The 17,979-nt window shown below is 37.0% G+C and overlaps 1 protein-coding gene across 2 annotated transcripts in view; it reads left to right on the top strand.

The window, feature by feature from the left end:
- Positions 1-5,271: 5,271 nt before the first annotated feature.
- DDX10 (DEAD-box helicase 10) overlaps positions 5,272-17,979 on the top strand; it is a 229,063-nt gene continuing 216,355 nt past the window's right edge. The window contains exons 1-4 of one of the 2 annotated variants that reach the window (XM_039843503.1): positions 5,272-5,557; positions 13,485-13,545; positions 16,379-16,509; positions 17,561-17,719. In XM_039843503.1, coding sequence (XP_039699437.1) covers positions 5,372-5,557; positions 13,485-13,545; positions 16,379-16,509; positions 17,561-17,719 — 537 coding nt within the window. In that variant the 5' untranslated portion in view covers positions 5,272-5,371. The remainder of the gene's footprint in view (positions 5,558-13,484; positions 13,546-16,378; positions 16,510-17,560; positions 17,720-17,979) is intronic. The other variant, XM_039843502.1, reaches the window with a different exon arrangement.

The following is a 17,979-nucleotide window of genomic DNA, read 5'->3' as shown; positions in this document are numbered from 1 at the left end:
TACTATACTCTTCGGAAGAAAGTCACTATGCACAGCCTAGAGGTAAGGAGTGGAGAGTATGTTCCATCCCCTTAAGGGTAAGTATATACCTAAATTATTTAAAAATTTTCTGCATGGGAGATTTTTCTATTCTCCATTATTCATTCGTTCATTCATTCGTTCGTTCGTTCACGTCAGAATGGACTCTTAGATATTTATTTTTTACTTTTGGTTACAGATAACGTATCTAGCAACACATAGCAATTACCAGATGAATCTAGTAATGAATCTGGCAACATCCAGCAATTACTAGATGCTCAATAAATGTTAGCAATCACTTACTTTTAATTGAAAAACATGATAGGAGAAAGAATTCAAAAGTATCCCAGAGATTTTGAGGAGTGCTAATTGTAAATCATTTCCTAAAAGCTCAATGTTATAATGCAGATAAACTAGCCAGTAAACCAATTACTTGGGTATAAAAACTCAAGCTGAATTTGGTTAAACCCCTAGGTAAAGATAGAATGTGATCCTAGGCTGCCACCTGCTGGTATGTGATGAACTAAAAGGAACTGTCTGGAAGATCCAATTCCACGCTAAGTGAAAATAGTGGTAGAAGCTTAGTTTATCTCAGACAATTAGGGTAATATTTTTACTATAGACTGTTTTATTAAAATCCTTATGCATGAGAGCCGCAGTAATTTTTATTGATAATTTTAGCAAATAGAGATGGTTTTGTTAGGCTTAGTATTATCTATGGATCAAATGTGAATCAAGGGTGTTATGAAAACTGCCTTTATTACTATTTTCTTTTCATATGTTAATCTTTTATAGTTTTATTATGGTTTAAGTTTAGTGGCATTAAACTGGAACCAATTCAAAATATATTTAATTATAATCAGCTTTGATTGTTATGATTAATTATAATCTAATCAGGGGTTCCTAAAAGGCAATCTGCATACCAGTTGATCTGGCTGATCATATCAATATTACTTAGTCTCTGTTTCATACTTGCAGAAGCAGAATATTTGGGGGTAAAGTTTTTTAAAAAACATCCTATGTGATTCTCATGCAGGTAACTTCGGAGGCTATCATACTAGATGATAAACTCCCTGAGACAAGGATAATTTCTTATTCGTTTTTGTATTCTTGAGACTTAACAATACTAGCACACTGTAGGCATCCACAAAAAATTAGATAAATGAGTGAACAAAGGCGTGCATAGACAAACTAATTGATACGTGGCTCCCGGCAATAGTTAGTAACACAACAGCTATGGTGGGCTAAACCTCTTGGCCTTCTAGTTTATGTGTACTAGCCAATTAGGTAAATATTATTTGTTGGTCTTGAAAGTTTCAGAGAGGTTACATACACATTGGGATTAAAGTAGCTGCATGTTGGCCCAGTCAAGTTTTAGAGAATATGAGTAAATATGAGAATATGAGTACTAAAAATGACTTCAGACTCATTAAGTGATAAAGAAACAAAAAGGGATTTCGTTATTTAAACAAACATATACTTTGCTGTATTATTAGTTTCTTTTCCAATAACAAGTCAACATATAATTGAATCGATTTACCAAAAATTATTTTCTGTTTTTACATGACACAAGGACTTGGATAGGTCTTTTAGCTTCTTTAGGCCAAGTTATTCAGATCTTGTGGGACTCCCTTGAAATTAAACAGTATTTAATTTCAGTAACAATGTAGAGAGGCAGTTACAGTATAGAGAGTGGAAAAACTTAAAAAACTATTATTGAAGAGATCCTTTGTGTGCCTGAGAAAAATTGACCTGTAACAGTTAATTCTAAAACATAACTTAGTAAACGATTAGATTTGTTAAAAAAAAGAAAACAAATCCTCTGATTCTCCAGTCAAAACAAATAAGGTCTAAAAAGTACATATTATAGCAAAATAATTTAGCAATTTCTAGGTAATTATATAAGAGCACTTGTTTTCTTGTTCTCATGGAATGTCATTAAGGCAACAGTAATTATATTAAAATTTAGGAGCTTTTGAAAATGTATTGTTTCAAATTTTTTTTAAAAATTTATTTTATTAATAGTTTCAAGTATACAGTGCATTGGTTAGACATTTATATAGTTTATAAAATGATGCCCCTAATTTCTCTTCTTTCTTCTGGCTCTTCACCTAGTCTTTACATTAATGCTAACTGCATTCCTTATGCCATGTTCCCCATCCCCGTGATCATCTATCAACTACTAATTTGAGATAAAATACTAAGGTATTATGGAACTTATTACTAGACATTAGAAAAATAATTTTAAAAATTAATAGATTCAGAAAACAAAAAACAGGAATCTATTATGGGGGAAATAAAATAATAATACTTGGATAACCAAATGTATTTTTTCTGGAGAAAATATAGGGAATACTGAAAAAAAGATAAAAATTTCATCAAAATGTAGATCTGAAAGCAGGATGGGTATTTATTTACTTCCATGTCAGCCATAACAGATGAATTTAAATAAAACTTGAAAGAGAAGAAAAATTGAATATACATTTGTATCACATGTATTTTCTCCCAATTCAGGTACATGGCCATGTAGCTTGGGTATTAAATAATAGATCATTCTTTTTGCAAACTATCTACCATATACAAAATATTAATTTTTTTCAAAAAATAAACAGCAGAAGTAGAATTTTGGAGACTACTTTTTAAATGTAAACTCTTTCAAACAGTAAAAAAATTACTAGATTCTGATATATTATTGTACCTTGAAGTATTCTGTTTTTATTAAAAACTGTCAATGAATAAAAACAGTAAATTTAGAATACAAATTAGTGCAGACTGGCATTTATATGTATTCTTAGAATCTATAGAGATGAAAAAGCACATCAGCAAAATGTTAACTATTCAAAACTAAAATCTCATTTGAAAAGTAAAATATATATAACTATTGGTGTTGTGAAATAACGACGATATTTAGAGGGTATAATATAAAACCAAATAATTCACTCAATTATAGATGCATTGAATGAAATCATTTGAACTATTTGAACAAGGCAAAATATGTTAAATATTGGTCAATTATTTTAGTTATAATTTCCATGCAGAACAGATAACAATTGTTGCAAGATTTGTGGGTTTCTGAAATCCTATACTTCCATATGTGAATATAGATTTTACTCAGCAAATGACATAGCTGGGGAACAATCTGATTGATTACATATTTACTAGACTACTTATAAACACAGAACAGAAACCAAAATAATGAGAAAGGGAGAAATCTTTGTGATTTGAGATGATATATCCCTTCTCTCATTACTTAATGATAACATTACTTCTTAACTTACTTCTCTGCAAAAGCAAAAGCAATAAAAGATTCGCTGAAGACTGAATTAAAAGTAAATGCCTAAAATCTTCTGGTAGTAGGGTAAATATTGTAACAGTGAAAAAAATTGTAATGTAAATGCTACAACTTGAGTTGAAGATGTTACTGCAAGTTGAAAATGATCTCTCCTCAAGAAACAAAAGTATCTTCTTGTCCATAGATTGATATCTGGAAAACTTAGGTCTAATACTAATAATATTATAATATTATTAGAAACAGAAACAGACCTAAGTTTCTATATTATTATTATTAATAATTGGAAAGTCTAAGATATGACAGTGCCACAATATTATGTATGAAAATACATTTCGACAGGAAGATTCTCAAAAAGTAATTCTAGATCATTCCATATCTGTTGTACATTCTTTAAATTTAATGGCGAAAAAATATAGTAAGAATCTTTTTTTACTGTATTGAAAAGTTTATCTCATTCAAGAACTGTAAACTACCTTTTATTTCATTGAAACAACAGAAGTCATTGCAACAAACATTTACTTAATTTTGAAATAATTATAAATTATATGATGTGAAAGTCCAGTTGAGGCTATCCTGCCACTAATACTCAATTAGAGGCAATAAGCAATGCTTTTTTAAAAAAAATAAATTATTGTTATTTAAAAGATAAGTTATCTAAAGATTATATGCTAGCCAAAGATATACTTTTGACAACATCTACGTTTAAATGTATTTTCTCAGTACTAATTTGGCATGACTCTTTTGGTGTGGACATTTTTTTTACCTTAGGTATTTTATTTATTTTTATTTTATTTCATTTTGTTATAGTTTCGAGTATATAGTACATTGGTTAGATATTTATATAGTTTATGAAACGATCCCCTCGATTATGTTATCACAGTTCTGGCTCTACACATAGCTATTACCTTACTGTTGACTGCATTCCTTATGCAGTACTCTCCATCCCCGTGACCATCTATCAACTAGTAATTTGTACTTCTTTAACGCTTTACCACTTTCCTCCAGCTCCCCAACCTCCCTCCCCTCTGGCAGTTGGTGTGGATGTTTTATATTTTAAACCATTTTTATTTTTAAGAAATACCTATAGAAAACTACATAAAAGGGATAGAGAGCCTAAGGAAGCAAACATTCTTGTAACTATCACCTATGTCAAGAAATAGACCTATGCCCTCCATTCCCATGATTCTTTGGGCTCTTTTTTCTTTTCCAGCACATCAAGACATTCCAGGCTCATCCTGTATTTTCTCTGCCCTCCCTGGAATTAGCTATTGTTCCAAAGAGCTCTGGTTCATTTGATTAAAAAAATGGTATTTACAAACCGAGATCTGGGTGACAATTGTGCTCATCATTATTGGGATATCATTGCTTTTCTGCCTCCTCAAAGAAGATAATCTTTTTAGAAAAGTTTTAAAGTACTGAAAGAATATAATAGTCTTTTCAAAGTTTTAGAGATAATTCGAGGAATTATGATGATGAACAACCACAACTATGTAAAAATTTACAATGGAAACTGATGCATAGTATTAAATTGGATATCAATGTATGAGGCACAAATATTATATTTTCCCCCCTAAATTTTAGTATAGACCTTACCCCCATTGAAGTTTTGCCTTTTTTTTTTTTTTTGTAGTAGTAGTTACCAGGCACAGTTACAAATCCTGTTTGGCCCTTTAGAAGCTTTGTGAACAGCCCTTATGCATTAACTAGTTCTGACGTCACCATAGTAACAGCAAGCAGTGCGCACGCACTCATTTAAAGAGCCGAAGTGCTCTGCAGCCACTGAAACCCGCCCTCTTTCTCAGATCGCTCCGCCTCCGTGTAGCCGGGACGGCCCTGCTACGCCCTGCGGAATCTAAGTCACCAATCACCGCCCGCATTTCCCAGCCGTCATTGGCACGTGTCCCGGGTCCAAAAGCTCGGGGGCGGGCCTCTGGTTTCCCGCATGCGCTGTTGTCCTCTCTCCCCACGCTGGTTCCGCGTCCTCTCGGAGTAGTTCCTCCGCCTGGCCTGGAGCGTCTCGTGTCTGGGGCTCTTCAGGCTGCCGCCGCCGCCGCCGCCGCGATGGGCAAAACTAACGACTCTCGGAGTCCGGGAGCCCGGCCCGATCCGGTGCGGAGCTTTAATCGCTGGAAGAAGAAACACAGCCATAAGCAGAGCCAAAAGAAGCAGTTGAGGAAGCAGCTGAAGAAGCCCGAGTGGCAGGTCGAGCGCGAGGTTATCAGCCGCCTCATGCAGAACTACGAGAAGGTGAGGCCGGCGCTGGGGAGGGGGCGCAGGCCGCGGCTTATGCACGTGGGTGGGCCGGCAGCGAGGTTACGGGTCACTACGGCGATAGGCTGCTGAGGGGAGGGGGCTGACCAGTCACTGGAGACCGGACCTGGGGAGTCTGCCGTTTGTACACCAGCCTGAAGAAGGGAGTGAGGTGAGAGGTGCCATTGGGGGTCCTCTTGAGGCCCTACAGGTGGTCACCGGTGCCACAACCCTGGCCTTTTGACCGCTCTTCTGCTCACCACACTGTTCCTGATAAAGTGATGGAAATACAGTGATATTTAAGGGTAGGGAGATTAATGCTGTAATAGTACAGTAATATACATAATAATACTAATGATAACGATATTAATGACACCTACATTTTAAGCCACTCACCATGTGCTTCCATTATTTGGTTTGATCTGAGATAGGGTCTTATTCGCATTTTACAGATGAGAACGTGCAGTTCCAAGAGAATAAGAACTTGTCTTAAGCTCTTACGCTTGAGTGGTGTGGAATTGGACCCTAGACCCATGTCTTTCCGATTCCAAAGCCTTTGCTTTTAACCTTTAAGCCATACTTGCATGCCTTAACATCACCCATCTTTCTTCCTGTGCACATCCAAGAACTGGCATAGAAAAGCGGGACTCCTGGTCCATCTCTGGTACCTATCATCCCACATTGTTGCTGATGTTCCTAGATGAGTATCCTTGTAGTTACTATTTTGACTTCTTGACCTCTTTTCCTTTCAGGCTTCTTGGGACTGTCAGTACCCTTCTCCCTCCCCCTAATTCGTGTGTCTGTTGACCTTCACCCGCCTTATTCAGCCTCTTAGTGATTGCCCCATGTAGTGCAGTATAATCAGGGATTTAACTTGTGGGACATTTCTGGAATTCAAGTTACCGTGTGTTATGCTGGATAGCTTTCCTTTAAACTCTTAGAAAACAGTGAGGTTAAATAGAGCATAGAGTTTGTTTTGGGCTTTTGAGTTAAGATGATGATGATCTAATCCTGGCTTTGCTCACCAGATGAGTGACCTTGGGCAAGTTAACTTACCTTGTTGGCTTCCTTTTTTTCTTTTTTCTTTTGGTCTTTAAAAGGCATGATAATATCTACTTTATAAGTTGTGGGGAGTTTGTAAGAATGCATGTAAAGCATTCTACGCAATCCCTGGCACATAAGTATTTCATATATTAGCTGCTATATTATTACTGCTATGGCTGTGTATATATATACACAGTACCTCAAAAGGCATTGAAAAGTAAATTACTGTTATATTGCAGTTTTGACTTTTCATCAGAGACTAGAATTGTTAAGGGGTATAGCCTCAGCCCTTGCTTCTCTTCACTATGCTGTCTTCCCTGGTGTAATCCCAAGGCTTATTCTTGTGGACCAGTGATTCCTTCCTATATTGTGCACAGAGCTCTTCTAATTTCATATCCTTTTTTTCTGCCTGTGCTGGATGTCTTTACCCATGTCATAGGATACCTTAAATGCTACAAGTCCAAAACTGAGCTTATTATCTTTTTCTTTTAAATTCATAATTCTTTGTATTAGTTCCCTATTGCCATTGTAACAAATTACCACAAACTCTGGGGTTTAAAACAACAGAAATTTATTTTCTCACAGTTCTGGAAGCCAGAAGTCTGAAATCAGTTTCACTGGGCTGAAATCAAGGTGTCAACAGGGCCATATTCCCTCTGGAGGCTGTAGGGCAAAATCTGTTTCTTGCCTCTTCTAGCTTCTGGTGGCTGTTAGAATTCCTTGGCTTGTGGCTGCATCAATCAATCTCTGCCTCCTTGGACACATTGCCTTCTCCTTTTCTGTGTCAAATCTACTTCTGCCTTTTTTTTTTTTTTTAAATAAGTACACTTTTGATCGCATTTGGGGTCCACCCAGATAATCGAGGATAATCTTCCCATCTCGATTATTAATCATATGTACAAAGTCACTTTGCCATGTAAAGTAACATTCACAGTTCCGAGGGTTAGGATATGGACATATTTGGGGACTTTTCTTTAACCTATCACATCCTAGTCCAACATTTAAGCAGACTGCTGAGCTTGAAGCCTAGGAATAATTCTAGAGACTTCCCTTTTACCATTCTTACATCTAATCAGTCACACTGGTGATCCGTTCTGCTTGTTAAATTTCTCAAATGCTTCTCTATCCCTACTGCTCTGTCTTAAATTCAGGCCCCATCATCTTTTGCCTGAATTACTCTGGCAGCTAAATAGGGGTCAGCAGCCTTTTTTTCATAACAGACCAGATGGTAAACGGTTTTAGCTTTGCAGGTCAGATGCGTAGAGCTGCTCAACTCTGACATTTTAACAGAAAAGCTGACATGGAAATATTTAAACAAATAGATGTACAAGTTGTGTTCTAGCAAAACTTCAGTTACTAAAACAGTTGGCTGGTGGAATTTGGCCCTTATTCCCCTCTATCCTCCATATTGCTGCTAGGATGAGTCTTTCCAAGATGAAAATATCAGGAGTAGCTTGACTCCTGATTAAAACATTTCCTTGGCACAGTTACTTTCAGGAAAATGGCTAAATACTTTAATGTGTCAACATGCTCTAGTCCAATGAAAAAGTAAGTTATTTGCGGTCAGGTGGACCTGGCTTAAATATCACTCAGTTTAGGTATTGACTCACCATGTTTCTTAATGTTCCTGAGTCTCAGTTTCTTCATTCAACAGAGATGATTAACCACCCAGAGTGTCATAAGGCTCAAAGGAGATAATGTATATAAACCAAGCAGTCTGTGATAGGCATACATGAAAAAACAGCTTGCAGTTTGGTGAATTGTCCATGCTCCTCGATGCTTCTCATTCTGGTACTTGATGTTCTCACTGCAGTGAGCACCTTCATTCCTCCATTCTAGGGACTTGCCCTTCAAGATTTAAGTTTCTCTTCCTGCCCTCCCTCGGTAGAGTTAGCACTGCAGTACATCTGTAGCATTTTGTATACACTTTTGTTATAGCATTTATTACTAGGCTGTGATGATTGGCTTCTTTGTTTAACTTCTTTGTTCATCCTCCCACTAAACAATAAACCATAAAAAAGGTCAGAAGCCATTGGTACTCACCTCTGCTCTCCCCAGAGACTAGTTACACAGTGCTTGTCCTTGAGTAGGTACTTAGTTGGTGTTGAGATATTGTTTGGTGCACAATGACCTTTTCCACATGGCCTTATTCTAGTTGATAACATTAGTCCATTCTTTTGGTCTCTTATTTTAAATTGCTGACACTTACCAAGCTTTTATATGTGTTGACTTGCCATGTCTTCAACAACCATATGAGATTGTTTACATTATATAGGTAGGAAACTTTAAGGCACAGCAAAGTTAAACGGTAAGTGAAAAAGCTAGTACGTGAAAAGTTCTAACCCAGGTAGTCTAGGTCTGACACCAGAGCTCTAAACCACTACCCTTTACTGCGCTGCAGTGCACAAATGTTTAAATCTGTCTTTTCATTAAGTTGAAGGAGCAATTCCTCCCCTTCCCCAATTATTACTGTTTTACTTTTTAAAATCTTCGATATAGTTTCTTAAGACTTTGTCAAGAAATAAATGCAGTGTGAAATCAATTGCCAGGTCTAGTAATACTAGATTACATCAAAGCAGATTCGTTGTTCTCTATGTAACTAAGGGGGGACCCTCACCGAATGGTTCCTCAGATGGTAGCATTTGTTCATAAAACTTTTATTATACTGCTGCAGTACACAGGTGGTGCTCAGTAGCCTCACTAGTGAAATACTGAGCAATTCTTTCAGAAACATTTTGAAAAAATTTGACGGATACTTATTAAGGCCTAAGTAAAAATAGGTGGAAAAAGAATTCATGTCTGTCTTCCTTTGAAGGTGGGGTGGGCTTGATACATTTTGACAGATGTTTTAATAATGAATAAATAATAATAATAATATGTATAGTGCTGTGGTGTATTAGGGGAAAAAGGTTGAGTTATCCTGTACAGTGTCCTTTCTGGCCAGATGAATTAGAAAAAGCATGTTTTCTCAGCATACTACTACTCTTCCTCGTTGTAGTTGCGTCCTTAGGCTTGGCTCGTGGAGCTGGATTTCAGCCACATACCTGAGCCTTACCTGATACCTTTATGTAGTGCATGAACTATTCAGTGGTTGTGGTAGCTGTAAATGGAGCTAGTTCTTGAATGAAGCGTTTCTCCAGATAGAAAAGATTGGCAAGGACATAGTAGAAGGAGTAACATGAGTAAAGATAAAAAGATGTGAAAATACATAGTGTTCTTTGAAGGGGGAAATACTCCTTGGAGTGTGGTAGGTGTTCCTGAACTGGCTTCAAATGAGATTGGAAAAGAGGGAGGTGGACTGTGAATGGTTTAGGAGTTTGTAGTAGGTAGAATAATGGCCTCCTAAAGATGTCTAAATCCTGGTCCTGTGAATATCCTTAGAACCTGTGAATAAATTACGTGGCAAGGGGTAATAGATGTCTAATCAGCTGACCTTAAAATAGGGTGATTGATCTGGGTTATCCAGGTGGGCCTAATTAATCAATCAATCAATCACAAAGGGCCCTTAAATGAGGGAGCTGAAGAGTCAGTGACAGCATTCTGTGAAGTGAGAGAGACTTGCTCATCCATTGTTGGTTGGCTTTGAAGATGGAATGTGGGGAGCCTCTAGAAGCTGGAAAAAGCAGGAAAATGGATTCTTTCCTAAAATTACCGGTAAGAATGCAGCCCTGCTAACACTTTGATTTTAGCTGAGTTAGACACATTTTGGTGTTCTGACTTTTATAAATGTAAGTTAATAAATTTATGTTGCTTTAAGCCACTATTTGTGGAAATTTGTTACAGCAGCAGTAGGAAATTTATACAAAGGCTATACTCAGAAACTATCTGGCAGTTAGAAAACATATCCAAGCTACAAGTGGTCTAGAGGACAAGAGACCAGGTTAGGAGGTCTTGGGAACTCTGAGTGGCAGATGCCATGATGTGATTAAGTTAATTGGAGATTTTTTTTGGGGGGGGGAATGTCTATGGAGGTGAAGAGAAATATGGAAAGAATGGAAAGAGGAGCAGGTAGGGAGAGTCAGGGTATAGCAGTTTTAAGAGCTTAGGTTGAGGAGGTTCCTCAAGCCAAAGTTGCCCATTAGAGGAATCCCTTGTCCTGCTAGAATGGACATGCAACCATACTGCTGCTGTGTTCAGTTGTTGGTAGCAGGCCAGGGAAGCATGGCATTTTCAGTGGTGGATCGAGGGAGTGACTCCTGGCATTATCAGTCAGTCGTGCTCCCTGCAGCAGGAGATCTGGGTTATGTATTTGTAAGGCCACCATGTAGGATCTGTGTTCTGGAGGAGCTGATAGAGAGTTGGAGACTGAAGCTTCGAGAGAGCTATTTTAGTTCAAGAACTGTTTTCACTGTTGAAGAATCACTCAATCTCTCTTTACCTGGGATGCATTTAGACTTATCATAATCAGCTGTGCTATATAGGCACTGCATTCTAATCCTGGTTTCTTTTTTTCTTAAGAATTTCATGTGGTGTAATTTGATGCAGATTTCTTTTGATTGCAATAGGTGGAACACCAAATTAGATTGGACCTGTGGACCATAGTTTGCTGACCCCTGTTCCAGAGCATCAGTGGAATAAAATTTTTCTTTGGTTCTTTGGTTTTAGGAGGTTTTTATACTTTCTTCTGCTTTGGGATGTAAAAGCATTATTTACTTTTGTGAGAAAGGACAGATACCTTGGAGACATTGCGGGTTCAGTTCCAGAGCACCGCAATCAAGTGGGTCGTAATTCTTTTGCTGGTGAAGGGTCTTCAGTTGGTTAAAAACACAACATCTGTGATGTATAAATAAAGTGAAGCGCAATAAAATGAGGTATGCCTGTGATAGGAGAGTGGTGAAGTGGTACCCACCCTGTTCTTCACTCTGTCTCCCTCCAGCTTTTCTACCACCTTTGGGAAGTTTTTAACAAGTACCATCATCGAAACATTTGTTTTTGGATTTTAGAAGAATGCTACAGATTTTAGAGGGAGTGTGAAGGTTGGGAAGACAGGAGTGATTTTTTTCTAAGAAAAGAAAGGAATGAAGGGAAGGGGAAAGAGAATGTTATTTTGTTTAGGAACCATAGCCATCTTCCACTCTGGTTTCTAAGTATTCCTTGGAATATAATTGAGAGTCTTCTGGAATAGGGTCAGCAAACTTTTTCTGTAAAGGGCCAGATAGTCAGTATAGGCGTACCTTGTTTTTTTGTGCTTTGCTTTATTGCACTAAACAGGTTTGTGTTTTTTGCTAATTGAAGACCCTCCACCAGCAAAAAGATAACTAGCTTTATTGTAATACTCACCTTATTGCTGTGATCTAGAACCGAACTCACAGTGAACTGGAGGTATGCCTGTATTAGTCTTTGTGGGTCATACGGTCTCTGTCTTAACTACCTCGACAATATGTAAATGTCTCTTTGCCATATCTACATAGACAATATATAAATGAATGGCTGTAGCTGTGCTCCAGTAAAACCGTATTTACAAAAACAGGCACCAAATTAGATTGGACCTGTGGACCATAGTTTGCTGACCCCTGTTCCAGAGCATCAGTGGAATAAAATTTTTCTTTGGTTCTTTGGTGACTTCTTTCTAAGACTGGGATATAGCTTTATATTGTAATGGCTGAATGAATGCTGGAACAGTTTTATTCTTCCAGACTCTCCCTCTATGAGGTTAACAGATTTTAGAAAGATGCACATTATTTCATTTGAATAGCCCACTTTACCTATGTTTTATTTCTAATGGGGATTGAAGAGTGTGTTATCTGTCTAGCTCCTTCTGTAAGCAGCTTTTTAGCTGACAATAGCACAAGATCAAGGATGGACCGCACCTAATTTTAATGTCCTGTTTGGGAGATTACCTTCTAAATGAGGTAATTTTCTCCTAATACTAGTACACTGATTCTGCTTCCTTTCCAGTGTTATCTGGAATGATTTGCAGAGATTAAGTCTATGTTTTAACATTTGTGTTTTCAGCATTTTAGTCCAGAGAGTAACCCTGTATGGGCTATATCATGCGTCTCGGGAAAGATGTGTAGACTGTAAAATACAAGCTGTTATCCCTTTACTGCCTGCAGTGTAATTTAAATAAACGAACCATACAAATACAGCTTTCCTCTTTTGCGAATCATGAATAATTTGGCAGCCTATTCCCAGATCTGAACAGTAGTTTTTGCTTTCACCATCCGTAATAAAGTAATTCTTCTGAGCAGCCAAGATGAAATTCAGAAATTGGGTTGATGCTAATGAAGAACATAAGTAATGCATATTTAGATAATGTAAAGTTAAAGGACAAAATGTTACTTATTGTGGCTTCACTGTGACAGACACTTCCGCCGGTTATATTTAAATAATACCCTTTAGTATACTCTGAAATGAGTAGTTGTCAGGTTGGATTTCACATGCGACTGATTTATTGTTAAAACTTTGAAAGGTGTGTACTAACAAGATAAATTTCTCCAGCTCACTCCAATCTATTCTCTAAAGTGTGTAACTAGAACTATTCTCAATGCGGTCTGTGGTTTATAGTCATTTTGACCCTTATTTCTTCAACTGATATTCCTTAAAGGATATGCTAAAAGTAAATTTTCTTCCTAAAATTGACACGATTATGACTTATTGTGTTAACATTTTAGAGATGAAGGATGTTCAGAGTAGTAGTATGTGTGTTGAGTGAATAAAGTTTTTTTAAACACCAGTTTAAAATAGTTACAAACTTATATTTTTGATAATAGCTTCATCAAGGCATATTTCCTTTCAGAAGAAATGATGATTTTTTTGAAGTAATGATTAAGTTAAATCCTGCAGCACAATGTAGAGAAAAAAATGGTTTTGTTATAAAACAAATCAATTATATGATGTTATTTAGTTTTATCTGACATAGCCCCCTTTTTCTTTTCAGATAAATGTTAATGAAATTACAAGATTTTCAGATTTCCCCTTGTCTAAAAAAACATTGAAAGGTAGGTAAATGTTAGATTTCTTTATGCTTTTCATAAATGGAAAAAAGATTTAGAAACAGTTTAACTTGAAAAATCTTGTTTCGGCAAGTAATACCACGAAAACCTACAATAAGAAACAATTAGGTAGCATGGTGGTGTGAGAAGACTCTTCATAATAAAGACCATATATGACAGACCCTCAGCTAATATACTCAGTGGTGAAAAATGGGAAGCTTTTCCTCTAAAGATTAGGAATAAGACAAGGATGCCCAGTGTCACTACAGTTATTCATAGTGCTGGAAGTCCTAGTCAGAGCAATCAGGCAAGCGAAAGAAATAAAAGGCATCCAAATTGGTAATGAAGAAGTGAAATTGTTACTTTTTGCAGATGACATGATTCTTTATGTAGAAAACCTTGAAGACTCCACCAAAAAACTATTAGAAACAATAAACAAGTTGCAGGATATAAAATCAATGTACAAAAATTTGTTGCATTCTTATATATTAATATGAAATATCAAAAAGAATTCCATTTGCATTTGCAACAAAAAGAATAAAATACCCGAGAATAAACATAACAAAAGGTGTGAAGGATTTATACCACTGAAAACTATAAGACATAGTTGAAAGAAATGGAAAAATACACAAAGAAATGGAAAGATATTCTGTGTTCATGGATTGAAAGAATCAACGTAGTTAAAACAGCCATATTACCTAAAGCAATATATAGATTTAATGCCATGCCTATCAAAATCTCAATGGCATTAAAAAAGATAGAACAAAAAAATTATCAAATTTGGAGTCTTTTGTGGTTCCATACAAGTAGCCAAAGCAATCCTGAAAAAAGGGCAAAACCAGAGATTTCATACACCTTGACTTGCGATTATACTACAAAGCTACACTAATCAAAACAGCATGGTATTGGTAGAAAAACATGTACAGAGACCAATGGAACAGAATTGAGAGCCCAGAAATCAACCCACATGTATATGGGCAACTAATTTTTGACAAAGGAGCCAAAAACATGCAAGGGAGAAAAGAAAACCTATTCCATAAACGGCATTGGGAAAATTGGAAAGCCACATGTAAAAGACTGAAACTAGACTGTTATTTGACACCATATACAAAATTAACTAAAAATGGATCAAAACCTAAATATAAGATCTGAAATGATAAAATACATAGAAGAAAAAATAGGTAGTAAACTTATGGACCTGGGTCTCAGAGAATATTTTATGAACTTGACCCCAAAGGCAAGGGAGCTAAAAGTAAAAATAAATGAATGTGACTATAAAAATAAATTAATGGGGACTACATAAAATTAAAAAGCTTCTGTACAGCAAAATGGCAACCAACCAAATGGGAGAAGATATTTGCCAACAATACCTCTGATAAGAGGCTAATATCCTAACTATATAAAGAACTCATACAACTCAACAACAAAACCAGTCTTATTTAAAAATAGGCAGAGGGCCTGAACACTTTTCCGAAGAATCAAATCAAAACCACAGTGAGATAGATACCACTTGTTATAATGGTTGTTATCAATAAGACGAGAAATATCAAGTGTCGGTGAGGAAGTGGAGAAAAAGGAACTCTCACATATTGCTAGTGGGAATGTAAATTGGTACAGCCACTTTGGAAAACAGTGTTGAGATTCCTCAAAAAATTAAGAATAGAGCTACCATACGACCCAGCAATCCTTTTTCTGGGTATCTACTAAAAATTTGAAAATATTTAATCAAAAGAATATATGTTCCCCTATGTTAATTGCAGCATTATACATGGTGGCTAAGTGTCCTTTAGTGAATGATTGGATAAATAAGATGGGGTAAATACACACACACACACACACACACACAATGGAATATTACTCAGCTCTAAGAAAAGATGAAATACATGACAACATGGATGAATCTTGAGAGTATCATGCTAATTAAAATAAGTCAGACAAAAAAGGACAAGAACCATATGATTTCAAAACTCATTATGTGAGATGTAAAACAGAAAGCAACAAACTCACAGGTAACAGAAGGGTGGTTACCAGAGGGGAAGCGGGTAGGGGGAAGATGGAGAGAGTAAAGGGGGTCATATTTGTGGTGGGAGACTAGACTTTGGGTGGTGAACACAATGCAGTATACAGGTGATGTGTTACAGAATTGTACACTTGAAATATATAATGTTACAAACCAGCGTCACCCCAATAAACTTAAACAATTCATTTAAGTTTTACCAGTTTGTGATCATTCTTTCTGGACTAAAGAACAATAGTGAAAAGACAAGATGATAGGGCCTCTGAACAATTAAAATAAAACCTAATTATGTTAAAATACTTAAGAGAACAAACAAAATTGCGACAGCTTTTATATTGGTTTGTGAGTAAAACGAGAACAAAATACCACAAACTAGATGGCTTAAACAATAGAAATTTATTTTCTCACAGTTTTGTGGCCTGGAAGTCAAAAGATCAAGATGCTGGCAGGGTTGATTTCTTCTGAGGGTCATAATGGCTTACAGGTGGTCTCTCCTTGGCTGCCCTCTTGCTGCCTCTTCACAGGGTTTTCCTTCTGTACACTTACACCCCTAAGTGCCTCTTTGTCCAAATTTCCCCTTCTTGCAAGGATACTAGTTAGATTGGATTAAGGTCTACCCTAATGGGCTCATTTTAACTTAATCACCTCTTTAAAGGCCCTGTCTCCAAATATAGTCACATTCTAAGGTACTGGAGTATTAGGGCCTCAATGTGCGTGTGTGTGTGTGTACGTGTACATGTATGAAGGGCACACAGTTAAGTCCATAATACTGTTCTATAGGAATTTTCTGAAGTGTCATTCTTATCCCCTTTACACTTGCAGGTTTGCAAGAAGCCCAGTATCGTTTGGTAACTGAGATACAGAAACAGACCATTGGATTGGCTTTGCAAGGTAAAGATGTTCTCGGAGCTGCCAAAACTGGATCTGGCAAGACTTTGGCTTTCCTTGTTCCAGTAAGTAGTTTATTCATATTGGGTCAGATTCTCTCTTCCGTGATTTTCAAACATTCTGTGCCTAGATAGAAATAAATATTTATGTAAAAAGTTGTTTCGTGTTGAGTTTTCCTGGCTCGAATGCAAGCTTTGTCAGACAGGTGCCACATCTGTTTTGTTCTTCACTGTATTCCTCAGGTCCTATAGCATAGCACCTTGTACATGGTGAGCAGTCAGTAACTTATTGAATGAATTATCATGCCTTGACAAGCCATTACATTTCTGAAGGATGTAGGGTGTTCCAGGCTGGCAGGTCAGAAAGGTTCTGCTTTGCTGTAAGACCAGGAGAGAAGGCCGTTTCTCTGTTCAGCCTGGCAAACCTCCCAATGGCATTTATATTTGCCACTTGTTTAGGATAAAGGTGAAATGTGCTCACTTTTAGAAGACTGGGTTACTTGAGGATTTTCTGGGATAGTGATATCTGTCCTTTATAGCAGCAAAATAATAGAAGCTCTTAGGAATTCACTTGTATCTCACTTATGCAGTTGGTGTCATAATTTAATTTCTACAAAATAATTGGCTTAGAAAAATCATTTGAGATTTAGTTTCAAGTGTTGGAAAACCATTTTTCTCTTAAATTTTAATTTTTTATAGCGATGTCACGCCCCAACTAGATAATTTCGCTGTGTAACTACAGCAGCTGCACAGATGAGAGTTTGTTTTAATGTGGTTCCTATTCAGAAAATGGTACACATATTTTTCTGAAATCCATTTTAAAAGTCTGTGGGCTGCACATACCTTTTACTGATTGTCAGTTTCCTCATGGCATGGCTCTGGCAGCAGCTGGGGCTTCTTTTCCCTTCCCTCTATGATTTGGGAGAGGATGCTTCTGGTGGATGGAAAAAGAAAAACCAAAGCAAACAATTTCTTCTTTTTGATTGGGTAAAACTCATGACTGGTATGCCTTCCGCTTGGAAGGTGCCTCTGATCCGGAGTGGCAAGGTCGACTCAGGAATCAAAAAGCTGCCTTCTCTAAGAACTTATTGAACACGACTTGCTGTCTTTTTCCGAGGTGCTGGAAGCCTTATATCGTCTGCAGTGGACCTCAACTGATGGGCTGGGGGTTTTGATTATATCACCTACAAGAGAGCTGGCCTATCAGACCTTTGAGGTTCTTCGAAAAGTAGGAAAGAACCATGAGTTTTCGGCTGGTCTCATCATTGGTGGAAAGGTTTGTCTTCTTGTCCTTGTCTGTCTTTCTTTTATTCTGTAATTTATGTTGGAGCACTGTGGCAGTTGACTGGGAAGAGGTGGAAATTTCATCTGAACAGACTGGCGCATTAGAGAGGGGGTGATAGCATCTTGGTGTGGTCACTGACTTGTAGAGTCTGGTTGTCAATTTTATAGGTCCAAAATGTCCATTTTGTCAGAGTATCTGAATTGATCAGGTTCTGAGACTAATTTACTCTACCAACCTGTTACTGGGAAAGG

This window comes from Pteropus medius, unplaced genomic scaffold (assembly GCF_902729225.1).
Source record: "Pteropus medius unplaced genomic scaffold, Ma_sr-lr_union100, whole genome shotgun sequence".
Classification (NCBI taxonomy): domain Eukaryota; kingdom Metazoa; phylum Chordata; class Mammalia; order Chiroptera; family Pteropodidae; genus Pteropus; species Pteropus medius.
This window is presented reverse-complemented; position numbering and strand designations above follow the sequence as displayed.